Raw genomic sequence first — 19,732 nt, forward strand, 5'->3', positions numbered from 1 at the left:
ATATATATATATAAATATATATATATATATATATATATATATATAAGTATATATATAAATGTATGTATACATAAATATATTATGTGTATATATATATATATAATTATATATATATATATATATATATATATATATATATATAATATGTGTAAAATGTGTTGGTATATCTAGAATTTATTCCAATTGCTGAAAAGCACATATAGATGAAACCTTAATCGATAAGAGACCTTCCCTTCGAAATCGTTGCCATCAAGCACTTGTTTCGTTCGATTAATATTTTCTTCCTCAGAGACAACAATTGACTTTAACAAGCATGCAATGGACAGTCATGCAAAACTAATTGTATTTTTGCCATATTGACTGACGTAACCTTTGCATTTATGTCTGAGATGCTCGAGTGAAATTTCATACTCTCAGAAATGAGACGCCAGAGGATGTGAACTTCGGTTTTCTTATTGGACGGAATGCATATCGTTGACGTTCGGTGTTTTACTACTTATATATGTATGTATATATATATATATATATATATATATATATATATATATATATATATGTATATATATACATATATTTATAAATCTATATATATACAGATTTATAAATATAATGTATATATATTCACCTTTAGTAGTCTTTCACTAAATCACTTCAAGAGAACCTGTAATGGAGATATATATATATATATATATATATATATATATATATATATATATATATATATATATATATATATATATATATATATATATATATATATATATATATATATATATCCATATATAATATATATATATATGAATTATATATATATATATATATATATATATATATATATATATCCATTATAGTGAATTAGAATTTATAAAGACTATAAAAGTGAATGAAACAATCGGCAGGCTGCATAAGACCTGTAAATCAAATAGACTGAAATCACATACTAAAGTAAGATTATATTAGTGTAGGACGATGTGTTAATATTACCATACGGGCGTGAATCATGGTATGACGATGAATCTGTATATAAAAGATTTTGCCGATTCGATAATAAAGCTTCAAAATAACATTAGGAGTTACATGGCAGGATTGAGTTAGAAATGATATCACAATGGAAAGTTCGGAATTCCATATGTAAATGGGATAATGATTTGTGATAGTGTCGGCTGCGCTCCCCTGGGCACCAGGAATGTTAGAAGGCCCAGACCTAATTGGGTGAGAACTATGAGAAGGGATGCTGAAGGTGAATGTAGATTTGTGGAAGATGAAGCACAGGAAAGACCTGAGCGTCGGAATTTCACGCAGGCCATTTGCGCCACGGGGCGTTGGGGGTGAGTGTTATATATATATATATATATATATATATATATATATATATATATATATATATATATATATATATATATATATATATATATATGTGTGTGTGTGTGTGTGTGTGTGTGTGTGTGTATGTGTGTGTGTGTGTAAGTGTATGTATAAGTGTATGTATTTCATTATGAATGTGTGGATAAGTATTAACTCAGCACCGTGGACGTCGAAATACATTTGTTAGATTCCTGGGAATAAAGCTATTTTTTCATTTAATTTCTACCTTTTGCGCAACGACTTTATGCCACTCAGAAATGAATTTTGAAGTGCCAGCCAAACAAAATTATATTTTTCAGTTACGAATAACGTTAATGGATTCTAGAAGCGCACACTGTTTTCATTATTATTCAAAATGTGCAAACATTTCTATAGAATACCAACGCCGGAAAAGTGCAAAACTGAGAAAATAAATAAAAAAAAAAACTCAACAGTGGATACAAAGAAAAAATCCTTTTTTTATTCTTTTTCTTCTTAATTCTTGCTTCTGCAAATGGTCAATCGACTCGGAGCATTCGAGTGTGAATTTAGCTATAAATAAATGTTATATTTTCCAGAAGAAAATTATTTCAGTTAATCTTCAGTGCCATCTAACATTTTCGGAAAATCCTTTTAGTAGGGAACATTATAATTTCACAGTCAGAGCGTCGTAGCTGTAAATCTTAATATGTAACCTAAATTTTACAGAAATATTTACTAAACATTATTTTGTCAATCCTCTTTCATTTTATTTTGCAGACCTTGATGTTACGAACGTCATGCGTTGTATTGAATAAAATTTCATATATTATAACATGAAAGCATTAATAACATTGGCAAAGCTTATGACAACATTATAGTGTCATATGGAATTTACGTAGAATGGTAAACGTACTTTGGCAATAAAAGAATGTAAGGCATAGGAATGATGCCTTAAGTGCACTTTGAAAAATAAACAACATTTTATTGAGACACTTGTGCTACATGTGTTTGTATACAGTTAATGCTTTGACATTTATATCGACTCACTGAAGTGGGACCAGCCGATCGACATTTATATCGACTCACAAAAATGGGAATAAAAGTTAAAAGAAAAAGGACCCCGCAGATATGGGAAAAACTATGGACGCTCGCTAATGTTTGTTTGTAGCAATCGTGTTTACATTTTGATTATGTAAATTCCCCTGTGGCATTCTTTCTCTATTGGACGTCAGACCTCGTCATGACACATTGCCTCCTGCATCAAAATTGCTATGTTTAATAGCTAGTTTAATTAATGCTTGGTGTTTTAAAAGGCAGGGTGCTAATCTTATGCTTACCTTCTCATTCGATTCGGTGTCTTGGGAACAATCACGAGATAACGATTCACATTAAACCACTTCATAATAACAGTGGTGTATATATATATACATATATATATATATATATATATATATATATATATATATATATATATATATATATATATATATATATATATATATATATATATATATATATATATATATATATATATATATATATATATATATATATATATATTATATATATATATATATATATATATATATATATATATATATATATATATATATATATATATATATATATATATATATATATATATATATATATATATATACCACATGAAAGGTGAAAATTAAAGACCAGGTACCAAGCGCTTTCGTGTATTGCGTACACTTCTTCGGGGTACAAAGTAAAATAAATAAAGAGAGACATAAACAAGAAAACTTCACAAAACAAAGATCAAAGCCACTAACAAGCTAAACATCATTACTGAATGCAATCACTAGTTTGAAGTCAAATTGTCACATACCAAACAAAAAATACTTTAAAAATACTTAAGAACTGAAACTACAGTTAGAACAGGTTCTTGCTAAAAGGTAACATTGTACTTCCCTACAATTTTATGAACAAGGTAACTATCTAATTTAAAAAGACCCGAACTAATATTCATAAGTTGATTGTTAAAATGCTTAATAAAGGCAGATTCAATTATATTTCTCTTAACAATGTGGTTGCAAAAAAAAATTATCTCAGATGAATTTTTCCAGTCTATACAATGGTTAAAATCATTCATATGTACAAATAAAGCACTTGTCAATTGGCCTGTTCGAACTGCGTAGCGATGCTGTTTTAGACGATAATCTAGTTCTTTACCAGTTTGACCAAGGTATTTATTACTACATCCAGCACAAGGAATCGTGTAAATACAGCCATTAATTTGTTTTGGGAGTTACGAACAATGATATTCTGAAGTGTCCCTGAATTCTTGTAAACAACAGTTATCTTGAAAATTTTCAGTAATTTTTAATGAAACAAAGATTTACGTTATATGGAAGTGTCAAAATATTTTCTCTCACCAAAGGCTCCTATTGTTATTGGAATAAAAATGTTTCTAGCTTTCTGTAAAGATTTGTCGATTAAAAACTTTGGGTATTTTAACATAATTCCCACGTCGTAAATTTTACAAAATTCCGAGTCTGGCTCTTTACAGTTGTACCTGTGTTACCGTTGTAATATTTTGGATGGTAATTTCTTCGAGTCAAATGCATATTAAACAGTATCATGATTCTAAATACAGTATACATATACATACATACACACATATATATATATACACACACACACACACACACATATATATATATATATATATATATATATATATATATATATATATATATATATATATATATATATATATATATATATATATATATTATATATATATATATATACATGGGTGAGTGAATGTACCTAAAAACTAAATAATTTCCAGTAAAAGGTGGTTGCTCAAGAGGAAAAATAAGACATGTGCTGACATGTGCAGAAAACTTCCATGGCTTCAGCCTCTTCATAAACACCAATTTATACCACTGCCATATACTTCTGTCTTGCCCTTTAATATTACTCATCTTAGACTTTAAGGCCCTCTCTTTCCCATGTCTCTTCCATTCCATCTATCCAGCATTTTACAAGTCTTCCTTTCCTCCTAACACCTCAAAATAATACTCTTTTCACCTACATTTCATCCTCTATTTTTTTCCACCTGATCAACCATATGAAAACTTCTGGGTCATTCTTTCTCCAACAATAACCTTGTCATGGGTCCTTCTGCATCCCTGCACATATTTAACCCTTTCAATTCATCTTGCTGTGCATAAAATATGCTATAGTTTTACCATTTCTTTCTTGTCAATTGCTGTCAACATCTGCATGAAGGCGAATGTGGCTCAGCAATCCCTGAATAAATTTCAACATTGGGTTCCATAGTCATAGTTCTCTTCAGAATATTTTGGCACATAACCTGGTACCTTCTTGCACTATTACTTGCTTTAATGAGCAGTAATAATGCCCAGTAATTGTGGTTAGCTCATCAGTGACAGGTTCTTTGGCTGTTCCTCTCATAACCTCTTCAGACATCACATTCTGCACTGATCCCCATATCAACATATTTAATTACTTCTTCATTTTCATCTTTTATAAAAAAAAAAAAAACGAAAAGAGTATAGTGTGCTTTGAATGCTGTATCTACTGCATATAATGCATATGAACTGCAGGTGTAACTTGACATAAGGATCATTAAAGAATGATATCTGGAAGAAGTACAGTCAGGAGTGCAGCTATGTTTATACTGCAAGAGGCTTCAGGGTGACTGCAATATGAACCACACATTGAAAATAATATATACTGTAATGCCATAGGAGATACTCTGGAATGCTGAATGTGAAAGAATTGAACATTTTTAATGTACAGAATACTTAGATGACAGTGAAAGATAGTTTACCAAAAAATCCAGTTAAAAACAACTACCAAGTCGATCTAACATCAAAAAGGATAGACACTGGCAGTGTGAGAGAGGTGTGAAATAATAAGCAGGAAGACAAGTACTGCTGGTTTATTGATGAAGCGAGCTGCTTATAAAGCAAGAGTCGGACGTCTGCTTAGTTCGCAGAGATGGCTGGTACAAAGATTTACAGGTGACCTGAGGTCAAACTAATTTCTTACAAAAAACAGGACAAGTTCATACAGAAAACATAGTGATCAATAATGTCTGACACATAACATAAATAACTGGTACATAAAGCATGATTGTTTAGAAAGACAACATATATACAATTTACAATTATGGTGATAAACATATATTCTGATCGACCTTAGGTCGATGTGAAGGCACCGCAGAAAACGAGATGTTCTCTACAGAGAATGGATTGAGCGGGGACTTTACAATACTCCCCCCTCCCAAGATGGAGGCAACATCTGATTAAACCAGGTATCTGCTTGGGCGACGAAGGGGGCCTCGCTTTCTCGATGTCAACTGGAGAGGGTGGTCGCCTTCCCCGGTGTCCTCTGCAGTGGTTTGTTGAGGTGCCTTTCTGTCCAGTTTCTGGGTTTTCTGTGGGCGCCCACTCCTCCTTCCTGTGCCCGGGGTTGTCCGAGGGGCTGCCGCATCCTGTGGGAGGTCTTGGGATCCGCCTCCGTTGCCCTCCTTTAGGAATGAGGGTTTGAGACAATCTATTGATACCCAGTCTTCCCGCCCATGGATGGATATTCGGAATGCTTTCTTGTTCCTTTCCAGTACAAGGAAAGGTTCCTCCCTCTTCTGCTGGTGGGACGGCCTTTTCTGCTCAATGGTGGTGACGGGCTCCGTGGTGGGGTTCTCCGGCAGGAGGCAGTTGGCGGAGTGTGTGGGCGTGGTCGCCTGTTTGGCTGCCTTCATGGAGTCCGTCAGCTGCTGCGTCAACCTGATTAGGTCCTTGACCGGCAGGGTGTACGCGTCCGTGATCTGCCCACAGACCTCCGGCAGTAGCTGCCGCAGGAAGATCTCCCTCGACAGACTGATTTCTTTGCACCTGCCGCTGCTGTCAGCCTCGGGGAGGAGGAGGAGGTCCTGGAGGGCGTGCCACACTTCCAAGAGGTTTCCCTCTGCCGGGAGTTGAGGGTGAGGTCAAGGGCGCAGGCAGCTCTCTCGGAGACCGTCAGGGAGCAGGTCTCGATGAGAGTGGATTTCAGTTCTTGGAAGGTGGCAAGGCCCGAAGTCATCATCAACCAAGGGGCGATCTTCTTATATATCTCCTCCGGGAGGGCATTAATGACAATGTCCACCTTCAACACCTCATCCGTTAGGCCTGCTATTCTGAATTGCTCCTCGACCGTGTAAAACCAGGACACTGTGTTCTCTCTGGTGAATGGCGGCAGCCTTGTGTTAAGGGCCGTCTTTGGTTGGTCTGTCAGGGGGGGTCATCGTGTGGGGCAGTGGTATCAGTGTGGAGGTGTGCGCGGGAGGGGGTTGTGAGAGGGAGGTGTCTGCCTCCGAGAGGTTCACGGTAATTTGTACATAGTTGGGAAAGTCTGCGTCCATGCTCATTTCGCACTCTCACTTGGAGTGTGAGGAAATACTCGCGCCAATACACACTGGGGGAGCACGCCGTGTGGGTCCGCTAATGACACTGGTGACATGCGACGAGGGTGGGTTAACGCCCAAACGCTTTGTTAGAGCACCATATTTAGTCTGTTAGGGGCATGGATTAGGTTCATTGGGCCAAGACTTAGTCGCCGTTTGGGTCTGTTAATGGCTTCCAGGAACCACTCCGGGGGTCACCACTGTGAGAAAGGTGCGAAACAATGAGCAGGAAGACAAGTACAGTACTGTTGGTTTATTGATGAAGCAAGCTGCTTATAAAGTGGAATGCGGACGTCTGCATAGTTCACAGAGACTGCTGGTACAAAGATTTACAGGTGACCTGAAGTCAAACTAATTTCTTACAAAAAACAGGACAAGTTCATACAGAAAACATAGTGATCAATAATGTCTGACATATAACATAAATAACTGGTACATAAAGCATGATTGTTTAGAAAGACAACATATATACAGTTTACAATTATGGTGATAAATATATATTCTGATTGACCTTAGGTCAATGTGAAGGCACTGCAGAAAACAGGATGTTCTCTACAGAGAACACGTTAAGCAGGGTCTTTACAGCAGTAGTTAAGCATTCTTTGTTACCTTGTTGGCTTAGCAGATCATTAAGCTTTCATTGTAGAGGCAGAAACTTATAGAATAACAGCAGCCTGGCTTACTTGATAGGGGTTTTGAGTGCAGAGTAATTCAAATAGATTTTAGCTTTGCTTTTGATTTAGTAAACCACAAAGCACTTATTTATAAACTTCAGAATCTTGGAGTTGGTGGGTATGTTGTAGGATTACAATATTTAAAGATTTCTTTACTGTTAGGCAGCAGCGACTTGCTGTGGACAGGATCTCTAGTGAACCAAGACCTATTTTGTCTGGAGTTTCACGGGGTAATGTTCTTGAGCCACTGTTCTACTAAAAAGTAATATGGTTGTTGGCCTGGAAAACAAGATTGTTTGGTATGCTGATGATGCGACACTTGTGGGTGTAGTAAAGTCTCCACTTACAAGAAATGGAACTGCCCTCAGCCTCAATCAGGACATGGACCAGATCAGTGAATGGTGTAGTTGGTGGGGTATGAGGCTGAACTCCAGTAAAACGGAAACACTATGATTAGCAGCTCTTATACAAATTTCCCACCCCATCCTCCCCTTCAGGTGGATGGAACTTTGCTGAATGAGTCTGAAGCTTTAACTATTCTAGATGTAACTTTTGACTCACATCCAACTTTTGAGAAACATCTAATGAAAGTTTCAGCAAATGCTGCACAAAAGTTAGGTATCATTTGTAAGGCCTCATATATTTATAACAGTGATAAAATCAATGTAGCCTGTTTTAGGTCATTTGTGCTTCCTTTGCTAGAATACTGTTCACCAGTGTGGATGTCTGCTTCTGCCAGAGATTTATCTCTTTGAGATAGAGTGGTTCGTGGTGGTAGGTTCCTGTTTGCTAATACAGTAGACCCCACCTATTCATGGTTCTGGATTCGCAGCTTCACCTATTCGCGGATTTCTCTGTGGAACATATATACACTTTATTCGCGGAAAATTCCCCCATTTGTGGTATTTTTCATAGAGAAATATTCACAAATTACTGTTTTCATATTTTTGTGACTGAATGCACTTTTTATAATAAAACTTTTAAAATATACAAATATAAGCATTTTAGAGGGTTTTTTGAACTATCAAAATATGCAGTTATAAGCATTAGAGGGATTTTAAGATTTCATGGATTTGAGCTATTCGTTGGGGGTAGTTGTACGCATCCCCCACGAATACTGGTGGTCGACTGTATATAGTAGCAGTTATGACTTGGACCATCAATGGATGGTCTCTTGCCACGTTTTCGTAAGTTGTATTTCAACCAAGATCTTTCACATTTCATGTATTTCAACTGAGATCTTTCACATTTCATGTATTTCAACTGAGATCTTTCACATTCACTGATCCCTAATCCCCTTTACCTGCCAAGATCAACCAGATTCGCTGAACAGCAATACCAAGACATTATGCAGTAGATGTTCCTTGCTGTTGAAATTCTCAGCTCCATAGATCCTTTATTCCTCACACCATTGGACTGTAGAACAGCCAGAGGATGTTGTGCAATTGGAACTTCATTAGTTCAGGCAAAGGTGCAATGCATTACTACCCTAATACTATTCTCCATGCATTTTAATTAATTTTTATCTATTTATTAATTTATGTTTTCTTTTTTAATAAGTGGGATCTCTTCTTTGTGTATTTCCCTTTACCTCATCTTACTTTTCCTAATGAACACTATATCCTTGGAAGCTTGAATTTCAAGTCAATGGCCCCTGTGGGCTTGTTCCATATGAATAGGTTTCATCTTCTGACTAATAATAATAATAACTTGTGAACATTGCATGTGTAACACCTGTATATTACACTATGCAGTAGGCAGGAGCCCTTCCAAATAAAATTAAATAGAGGTTGTTTTGAACAGCCTTAGCTGCAAAAATGCTGAGATTTACAGTTGGAGTATAATGGGAAGATCATGTTACAATTGAGGAAGTGCATAATTGATATCCAAAAACTGGAAAAATAGACTGTGATCCCAAAGAGTGAGGGGTGGAGAGCAGTTACTCAGATAAGTCATAGACATGGAAGTGGCAGAATGTGGACAAGTAGGAAGGCCTTCTAATAAGGGTGAAGACATGTGACATATGGTCACTGTAAGTGGAGAGAACTCCTAAATTGTCTGTGTAATGGGAAAAATCTATTGTAAAAATCCTATGATGCTGCCAATGAAGAGATAAAATTAAATAGGAATAATAAAAACAACTGATAATTCTTCCCAAGATTTTATTTACCAGTGATTTACATATTTATATAGTTTCCAATAGTATAACAATCCATATACAAACATGAAAATTGTATTGTATGATAAATAAAATAAAAAATTTACTTTGGAATAGCTACATGCCATTTACAGAAAAGCTATAAAAATCCCATATACTGTATATAAATTCACGTATAAACCCATTTTTCATATCCAGAAAAGAAAATAAACATCATGAAAAGCCCATGTTGAGAGTACAAAAATACATAATTAAAAGTAACTAAATATAAAGTAACATATTTTCTAACAAAACTTAGAGTTCAAACTTAGTGCTGAATATAATTAAAAGTTACTTTGAACTAATTACAACCAATGTAACATCTCTGAGCTATCTATTCTAATATATATTTTTCTCACATACAAACATACCAAAAATATATATGAAAAAATGAAAGGATGCCCAAATATACTGTTTCTTGCAGAGGCAGGCAAAAATACTACAAAGTTATGAAATGCAGTATTATGTCTGTGATGAACTACAGATCAAACACGTTCAATGGTATGTTACAAACGTTTACAGGCAACCAATATTTGATGCATAAAATTCATGCTTCAATTTAAAGAGAGTGATGACATAGATGACTTGGTGGCTTTACATGCATTACTGACTATTATCACTATCATAAATAGTTTAACAAGACCAATGAGTTACTTTTAAACTCAGAAGACTTGCCTGAGAGATATGTACTGAAATGATATATAGTTTAAAAATGGAAGTTGAAAAATGGAACATGATAAAGGTATACAAGTTGGTCTGCTAAGTGGGAAGTGACCAATGAAAATGGATGAGAAGTATAGATCAGAGGACAATGCAGCTAGGGCTGAAGACACACTGCAAGGGACCTTTAGTACATTTACATTACAGTGTCACTTAAGGTCCAGAGTAGGTGGTAGCCCCCTACAGAGATTACATGAGTGATGTATCATTATTGATAGTGTAGCGGGGAATCCTAGTAAACTTTACCATCAAATATTGCAGCATCCCGTAAAAATAAATGCTGGATTACCTCACATTCTGGACATCCTTTCAAAACCACAAGTCCATATTGTAGAAAAATTTACAAAATTATTTGTGATGTAGAAAAAGCTAAAAATCATCTAAGTTTCAATAAAAAAATCTTATTTTTATAAAAAGAATCACTTACTACTGAGACTCATGGGCATTTCCTCAACTTTACAAATTGTTAAAATGTACGGGTTGTAAGAAAAATATAGAATAACAGCCAAAAAATTAAGATAATCAGGACCACAATCAGTCAAATAAAAAGACAGAGTCCAGGGCACCAAGTCCAGCAGCAACACCACCTTCATTGACAGATGAAAGCTTTGTCCGAAGCATGTGTCCAGCATACTCATTCAAAAGGATGTTTTTGTCATCTCTGAAATTGTGCAAGCAGGTTCAAATGTCTATTGCCTGAATTTTTTGTCCATTTTTTCAACACATGTAACATTGAAATACCAAAGTAACATTGTACCAAAGCAATTCTGGCATATTTTTTGGGCTAAACCCTTGGCATGGGAGATCTATCAACTGGCAGCTGAAATTAATATTCTCAAAAAAAAAAAAAAAAAAAAAAAAAAACTTACCCAATCACAGCTCCAAAAATTCCAAGTTCTGATACCACTTCAGCTAATGATATAGGTGTTTGGGGTCTAATCAGATAATTTTGCTGAATAGGTGGCCGAATTCTATCCATAAGAATAAATGCCTCCCTTTCAACTGAGTCCTTGATTTTTTCCAAGACCTTAAAAGAGAAAGAGATTTTTAACTTCTAAATTTGGTGGCTGCATAAAGCCACAACTAAGTTTCTCAGTTTAATCTAGTTCCCAAATCTGAGACTGGCAAGATTTACCATATACTGTATGTAAGCTGTATTCCCTTGATCACTTCATCTTCAAATCCTGACTACTATTTTGGGAGTTCACCTATATTGACTAAACCTGTAGCATTACTACACTTAAATATAATGATGATAAATTACAAACAATTAACCCTCCTTAAAGGATCATGACATACAATCAGTTCAGGAAAAGAGATCCGATTACATGTACCAATATTGTAACATAAATATTGATGCACATTCTTCATGGTTTACCCTCAGATGAGGTGTTGTATATTGTTTCCAAAATTCAAGTAACCATGAAGCATGTTTTATTTTGAATAATGGAAGATAATCATAAAGTCCATGAGACTAACTCAATCTGCTTTTAAGGTAAATTTTTAAAAGAACTTTTCAGATACAGGTTTGATACATTCTATAAAACTAAATTAAAATATGATGTGGTAAACCAAATTCATCAAGACTCAAACATAGATCTTGGGAATCCAAAATCATCAAGGGAGCAAAGCTACTCAATCTGTTGATGACCAAAAAAAAAATTAAGGGGTTAACTGCAACCTGAGCAGCGCTGTCTTCAAATTATCTTTAGTTTTCCTCTGCTCTCCAGATATATATCATCTGAATGGATGAATAAGTGTAATAGCATATCTAGCAAGAGGATTGCATTACTGGCTTTTAACATATTTTCAACTATCAACCCCACAGTTGCTGTATGAAACAATTTGTTATGAGAGGGTGGAAAGTAAGTGAAGAAAAATTAATATAAATGGAAGTACAGTAAAAGATTATTTATAGATTGATCAAATTTCAATAAAGTATACTTCAGCAACATTACTTACTATTTAGGGAAACTAAAAGTTTGAAAGTTGAAAAGAATACGTGTATCCATACTTTTCCCATAATTTTATGAATCTGTCTTCAGTTTGAAGAGATTTTTGTGAAAATAGAAGGTAACAACTGAGGAGAATATATGCTTGATGAAGAAAAATGTTAGTCATATAAAATTAAATGCTCTATACATACAAAAATCACTCATAAAAATGAAAAGCAATAGTTATGGCTTACGTCTTTGATTTCCTTGCCATAAACATTATTGCCTCCACCTTCACGCTGGGGTTTCAAGACAAACCGTTCTGGGCTTTCTAGTGCCATCTTGACAGCTTTATCTCCCTCTTCATCCTGTAATAATCATGATACTAGCTGAAAACTATTGCAGTAAGAGCCCCTTTAGCTGAAAACTATTGCATTAAGAGCCCCTGTGACTGATTTAGCAACATGATAAAATAAAAATTCACCTACCATTTTGATTATTTGCGAGGTCAAATTCATCATAAAACCTCAATAAAATCAAACTGTTAATGCTATTTAATCACAAAGAAAAACAAACAGTCCAACATTCATTGATGTCAATGAAATCAACTTTCTTAGAATTTTAAAACATACCCGATCTAGAGTATATAATCCTGTGAAGAGCTGCCTAACATGATCGGCTTCTGAATCAGACAAAAACCTCTTGAGCATACCTGGACGTGCCAATTCTTGCTGAACCTGGTAAATGAAGAATTTACTTCATGAATCAAATAACATGTACGAGACGGCATATTAACATTACAACCACAACACAAAATAAAAGTAAGGATCTAATGGTTTCAGCCACAACAAATTTTAATGAACTACAGTTCAATATAGAATTCTCTTCCGGTATGTGTCTGTTGTGTCGAGTCTTACAGAACTGCCTTCAGGTGTAAGTTTCGCTTCTCTCTTCTCTTTTCCTTCTAAAATATCATCTAAACAACCTTGTCTTATGAAAAAATTGAATAAACCTCAGTACCCAGGGTAATATTTGAAGAGCAACCTGACGTACACTATAGTAATTTCCAAAAATGAGACACTTATCATAAACGGGTGCCTAATCTGAAATATTTTCAACTACCTAGCTCATACTCTCATAGATCATGGTATATTAAACAAAAAAAAATTGTTATGACTGGTTAAATGGTTTGTAACCTTCATAATCACTCAATTTTTCTGTTGCAAAAAATGCAACACTTAGGATGTTCCAGCTAATGAATTTATGACTGAATCTCCTTTGATAAAGATTATGTAAATAAATGCACTTTCAATGAAATATTTTTTAAAAAAGTATAAAAACAGGGTGAAATAACCTGAGCTACTCATTCAAAATAAATTACCTTCTTTGTGCCCGCAAGGTGATACTGAATGCTTGGGCATTTGATGGCTTTTGATCTCTCAATAGTAAGACGAGCTTCCCATTCTGCCTCAGTGTGATATTGTCCTGGCTCATACCCAGCACGGAAATACACTACAGCTACTTCATCACCATCTCTGTAAAATAGAGGGGTGTTGATCACATATTTAAATATTAAACATTGCATTTTTCAAATTTGCAGTGAGTCAGAACTTTTCCACACTTATATCTGGGTAAATAAGTTGTAATTGTAAAAACTGACTTCATAAAATGCATTGCAGTAAAAAAAAAATTACATAATTAGCCTTTTGTCATTCGTTAACGTTCCCCGTTGGCTAATTTCAGTAAGGTTACGACGTATGACATGGATGTCAGGTCTTTGACGGCGAATCTCGTACTCGTGGAATCTCTGATCACAAATATTGTAGGTAACGTCTTCGATCACAAATAGGATGACAGCTCTGAAAATGTAAGGTTTCAAGCACTAGATAACATTAGAATAAAGGATATTTATGAATGGCTTCCTTATCCAGCAGTTTAGTTCTAAAACAAAACAAATATGCAGTAATGGCAACAATTTAAACATCAAAAACACATTACAGTAATACAGATAATTTTCAGTAACAAACACAGTTCACATACTTGGGATTTTTGTAGTGTTTCCAAGCTGATACCATTCCCCCACACAGTCCAGCTAAAGCACCATTCTCCGGAAGCTGTGAATAGTTCAAAATTTGTATATCTTTCCATTTCTCAACCTGTGCTCTTATGAGGATTTCAAAATTGCCGAATGACTTCCACGCCTTTTCTGGCATATGGCTTACTCAATGGATACTGTACTAAGCTAAACTTCATGTAAAAGATCCCATCAATACTTTCTCTCCTAGTTCATTGCTTTATTTTTCTATAAAAAATCCTTCACCTTTCTCTTAGACTCCAACCAGTCACCCCTTCAACTTTATTAGCGTAAATAACTTTTTTATCTATTGCATAATTTCCTCTTACCCTACCTTTTCCTTTACCTTAGCGATTACAATCTCACCTGAAACCTGAAAGAGCTGTATTTTTTACTTCCAAGTCAACATTGCAAATGTTCCAAAACCCCATGATACTGGTCCACAATGTCTCGACTCCTTAAGGTGATATTTCCAAAATCAAATAAAATTAATGGCCATCCTTCTCACAGAAACCCAAGTTTACTATTTCCTTTTCAGGAAAAAAAAAGGTTCTATTCCACAGCTATCTTGTTTCTTTATTTCAGGCTCAGACATTCCGTTATAACAACCTTTCTAAACCTAAAAGTACAGTATCTGTTTATAAGCTGTATTTTCTACCTATTGTATTCAGTAACACTTGTCTCCTTTTATTCTTTATTGTGACATTCCAATAGTTTTTCTTTCTTATATTAATATTCCTATATCCATGGATTTTTAATCAATGTATTTAGCTCTTCTTAAAGTAATATAACCTTCCTAAAGCATATGCACAAGCAATTAAAGTATATATGAAAATGTGAGAACTTCACTTACGTGATGTAGCAGCTCAGGTCTCCGGAGTTCACCAAGAACATACCTAAAACAAAGAACAGAATGTGAATTCATACCATTGAACATTTTATCATGCATACTAGATTCCAAGCAACATTGATATTAATTTAGCTTAAGGTAGTTTTACCAAATCAATGAACCAAAATCCTTGACTGTCATACAACGGTCAAAAAAGTATGAAAATGAACAAATATTAAAATCTAAAGTTATAGTTTATCAAGACAATACAGTTATAAAAACAAACTCCTAAGCTTATCAAGACAATACAGTTATAAAAACAAACTCGTAAGCATATCACTGATGTATATTATATTAATGCTAATCCTTCAAATGTATTGGATACCATATCTGTTACAACAGAGATGAGGTTTTCTAAAAATGTGTGCAAGGTCAGATTAGAACTACAATTCCTAGAAAAAGCTACATCTTGTGTAAACTATTAAGAAAACTAAAATAGGCAAATTCTACGGTTACAAGAGAAACAGTTATAAGGAACATAATTATGAGTGACATTTAAAATTACTGTACATTTTTTGAAAACTTCACTTATAACAAACACAAACAAATATAAAAACCTAACAAACACAAACAAATATAATAACCTAAACTTTAACATTGAAAACCAATTTTATGAAAATTTATTTATGTACATTACAATCAAACCAATGCTTGCAAATGCCTTCCTTACTAGTCTTGAAGGATTATATTAGTCAAACTTTTAACAGCCACACTTACTGGTGAAATTATTGAGCGAGGGCCCCGCAATTTTAGCTCTTTCATTCATCACCAGTTGGCGTCACACTGATTCATTAGCATTGTAACTCTTCCATTTACAAAGTAACTCATAGTTTGCTATGATTTGCTTGCATAGAGGGATAGAGGATTTTCCTACTTTGCAAACACTATCAGACTTGAAAGTGATATAAGTCTACTTATAGTTTCTTTTGATCCTGAGATTTACTAGTTTCATTTCAGTTAGTGACTTGAAATAAGTAGTGTCTGTGTGATCATTTCTTGTTAGTTCACAAAGGGTGAAACTAAGGCAATAGACCTTTACATATTCTATTGTCATTATTATTAGTATTTTACTCAGACCACTTAGTCAGATTCTTAAAAACAAGGCTAGACCAAAAATTTTTTTTTTGAATGAGTAAAATTAAAGGTGGGAAGAAAGTGAAAATTAAAGGTGGGAAGAAAGTGAAGATAAAAAGAGGTGCAGATGAAGTGCAATAGAATGTGACACAGGAGACAAACAACATAGTTGAAGATACAAGTGCTCTTAAGTTGTCAGGTAGAATGACTTAGTAATGTCCCTTAAATGATAATTCCAAGGCTAGTATCAGTACTCAGGCTGGCACTGAAATGCTGATGGACGGAGATGAAAGGAAAATATATAACCAATGAATAAATTACTTGTTAGCCACCACAGGACGTAACAACAAGAAAGCAATATGCCTGTTGATCTCCCAAGTAGAAGGCAGAGAAAATACAGATTCTTTCAGGTACCAGCTCTAACCACTTGCTTTGCAAACAAATTACACTTGCAAAGACAAATTAAGCTCTTACAAGGAACATTAACCTGAGTGACTACAGTCCTCCTCTGAGTCTAAATCACAGAATATTTTAACAGACTATAACGGAAAGGGAGATGGCAATCTTTAGACCTGGCAACAAACAAGATTTGTACTAAAAATGGACAGAAACATCCGGACCTGTAGAGATTATTCATTAGGGTGTCTCTAAGTGCGCTCAGTGGATAGGAATGGACATCAACATGTAAATCTAGTGTGGAGTTAACAGGTTTTAAGATAGCAAAAGTTATTGTAGCATTTTTCTTGCAATTTGGAAGTGTGATTTAGCTATAAAGCTGGAAGGGAAGAAAATAATTCTATAACAGGCCTGGGTTACATCTGCTGACAAACTGTAGACCTCACAACTTCCTAGTGGTGCTGAATGTTATCCAACTAAATAGCAATGAGGGCACAATCCTAATGATAAGCCTCCTGGCAGGCTTAAAAGAGTCACTGAGGAGACTATAATTTACTGTATGTATATGAATGCAGCATCGTCACAAGGTTTTAAAAGATTTCTTCTACTAGAACTATTGACTCCCCTTCTGGTAGTTGGTTGGAGTGTAAAGATAACAAGTCATGCGAACCCACTGGTGAGGGAATGGGATTTGAAGTTCTTCCATTGGTCTTATGTCACAGGTAGAATCAGAAGAGGAACTTGGTCGTTCATGTCAATCCTAACCCTACCTAGAAAGATCAGTACAGTACTCGACTGATTACCCACACCTAGATTATTCCCAAGAAATCTCTAATGTGGACAGGAATGAAAGATTGGACTCTCTCTTGTTGCTGGTAGAACTGGTAGAAAAAAAGAAGGAAGAGGCATAGGAATAAGGGAGAGTCCTAGCAACATGTGTCATGTTATGACATACAATAAAATGGAATCATAGTTCCATTCATATTATATATTAAATGGACTTGGAAAAAAGTATATATATCTGTGTGACCACGACAGAGGTGTTATTTGCGCGTCACAGATCTAGGCCATCAAATCGCACATGTCAGCAGAACATGTCAGCAATGTGTTGTTTGGAAAACAGTATGTCAGCATAAGTCAACGTCTTCTTTTGTTCCGAGCTGAGAGCTGTCACGTACGCAGTGAGGAATCCTTGGGAACGAGGTCATTGTGTGTTCGTGTGTGTGTGTAAGTGATAGTTTTGCTATGCTGTAGCATGAATGCTTTCAGATAGATCAAAATGGGAATTCACCCTGTGTAGACCCATTGTTACCTTGTTGTACCAGATCTCAAAAATTATAGTCACACAGAATCCCATTATGGAGTTTGTCTAAATCCTGCCAGAAGAGCTTTACTATTTCTAAAGACGTCAAACTCATTGCACAACCATGGAGAAATCTTGAAGACGTCATTCCATTTCTCTGACTGTAACCACAGTCCACGTAATACGAAATAAGTTGGGCACTTGCAAGTGTAGCCCAACACATGGAGAGAGGAGGATGTGAGATCATTCTCTGTCACACTGAAGTCCCCTAAATCTGAAGGCCAACCACGAAGAAATTACACTGATAAAAGTAAGGGCAAGAAGCCAGATGTCACTATCACAGAGGACCTTAAAGCACTGGAATGTGCTTCGAAATCACTTACTTTACCCAGAAAGAAAACTGAATGGGAATAACTGATAGTCAGCCACATCTAGAAAGAAGCACTAAATATTTCTCCAACTCAAAGGCAATATAAAACCTTTTATACATACTCTAAACCAATGACATTCTCATTTCTAGCCTTCCTTTCTGTGCATCCACCACCTTTCTTGTAATGTAGCCAAGGGTCTTTTGTCCAGGCTACACCCACAGTGTGAAAAAAAAGCTGTCTGACTCATGTGAGTGAAGTCACTATGGGGGAAGATAACTGAAATATGATTTTGCATTTAAAACCACAAGAAATTTGTATGGTTAATAACAATGAAAAAGACAAACAGTAATGGGTAAATACATTAATGAAATCACAAAAAAATCAAGAGTAACAAATAGACAAAAATAAAGAAAACCCACAAATAATAAAAAATAAAATGTGACCAAGTAACAAGATACTATTTTCAAGAATGAAAGTCAACTGATTAATTGCAAACAAACAAAAATTTAAAAAATACAAGTTGATAAATGTGTTATACTAAAAATAAACCTAATAGGCAAATGAATTTCAAACATTTACTAAAATTAAGAAGATAAAAGATAATCAAATAAATAAATAAATAAATAGTCAGCTTCATAAAAAAATATTGTCCTCTCTGTTAAAACCAATATAAAAGTTAAGATGTCACCATAATATAGAATGGGGCTTTTCAAGAAAAAATGCCTCATTTCCTTAAAACAAAGACTTCACTTTCAAACCTGTAGTAAAATAATTGATATACCTTACCTAGACCAGTGAAGGAAGGCATCTGTGCAGCAATGGTTTGCATTTAAGAAAGTACAGTACACAAATATCGTAAGGTTTGGTAAATATTAAAGACTTATATCTTGCATATGGTAGCTGTGAGTGAACTGCAGTCATATTTATAATACAGTTTACAGTAAAAGCAATAAAAAGATAGATGGAGAATGAGTTATGAGGAATGTTGTAATTAATGCAAATTTACATTATAGTACTTGTGCAGTACTTGAAAGTTTTCAGAAGCAAAACAGTGACCCAAAACAAGGCAACAGTTTTCAAACAATATACTGTACTGTGCTTGTACATACTGTTTCCTAAACAAATTTTTGTTGAAGATGCTATTTGACAGAGTACAGACAGGATCATTTATTTGTAATAAATACATCTACTATGGTTCTGCAACAGTAGATCATCTGTGTAGTGTACAGTGGTTTAGATACTTTAGAAAGGGCATTACATTAGAGAAAATAGGGTTGTCAAGTTCCTATTTAGAACCAGATGTTAAAGACAGTAGGTAATTGAAGTAA

General features: G+C 34.8%; 1 protein-coding gene across 2 annotated transcripts in view; it reads right to left on the reverse strand.

Moving 5' to 3' along the window:
• Positions 1-9,591: 9,591 nt before the first annotated feature.
• The window catches only part of LOC136849151 (glutathione synthetase-like), a 59,403-nt gene continuing 49,262 nt past the window's right edge, over positions 9,592-19,732 (reverse strand). For both annotated transcript variants that reach the window (XM_067122228.1, XM_067122229.1), the window contains exons 6-13: positions 15,225-15,267; positions 14,338-14,411; positions 13,992-14,156; positions 13,679-13,832; positions 12,930-13,034; positions 12,552-12,665; positions 11,233-11,390; positions 9,592-11,024 (exon numbers count right to left, since the gene is read on the reverse strand). In XM_067122228.1, coding sequence (XP_066978329.1) covers positions 10,898-11,024; positions 11,233-11,390; positions 12,552-12,665; positions 12,930-13,034; positions 13,679-13,832; positions 13,992-14,156; positions 14,338-14,411; positions 15,225-15,267 — 940 coding nt within the window. In that variant the 3' untranslated portion in view covers positions 9,592-10,897. The remainder of the gene's footprint in view (positions 11,025-11,232; positions 11,391-12,551; positions 12,666-12,929; positions 13,035-13,678; positions 13,833-13,991; positions 14,157-14,337; positions 14,412-15,224; positions 15,268-19,732) is intronic.

Source organism: Macrobrachium rosenbergii, chromosome 20 (genome assembly GCF_040412425.1).
Source record: "Macrobrachium rosenbergii isolate ZJJX-2024 chromosome 20, ASM4041242v1, whole genome shotgun sequence".
NCBI classification, from domain to species: domain Eukaryota; kingdom Metazoa; phylum Arthropoda; class Malacostraca; order Decapoda; family Palaemonidae; genus Macrobrachium; species Macrobrachium rosenbergii.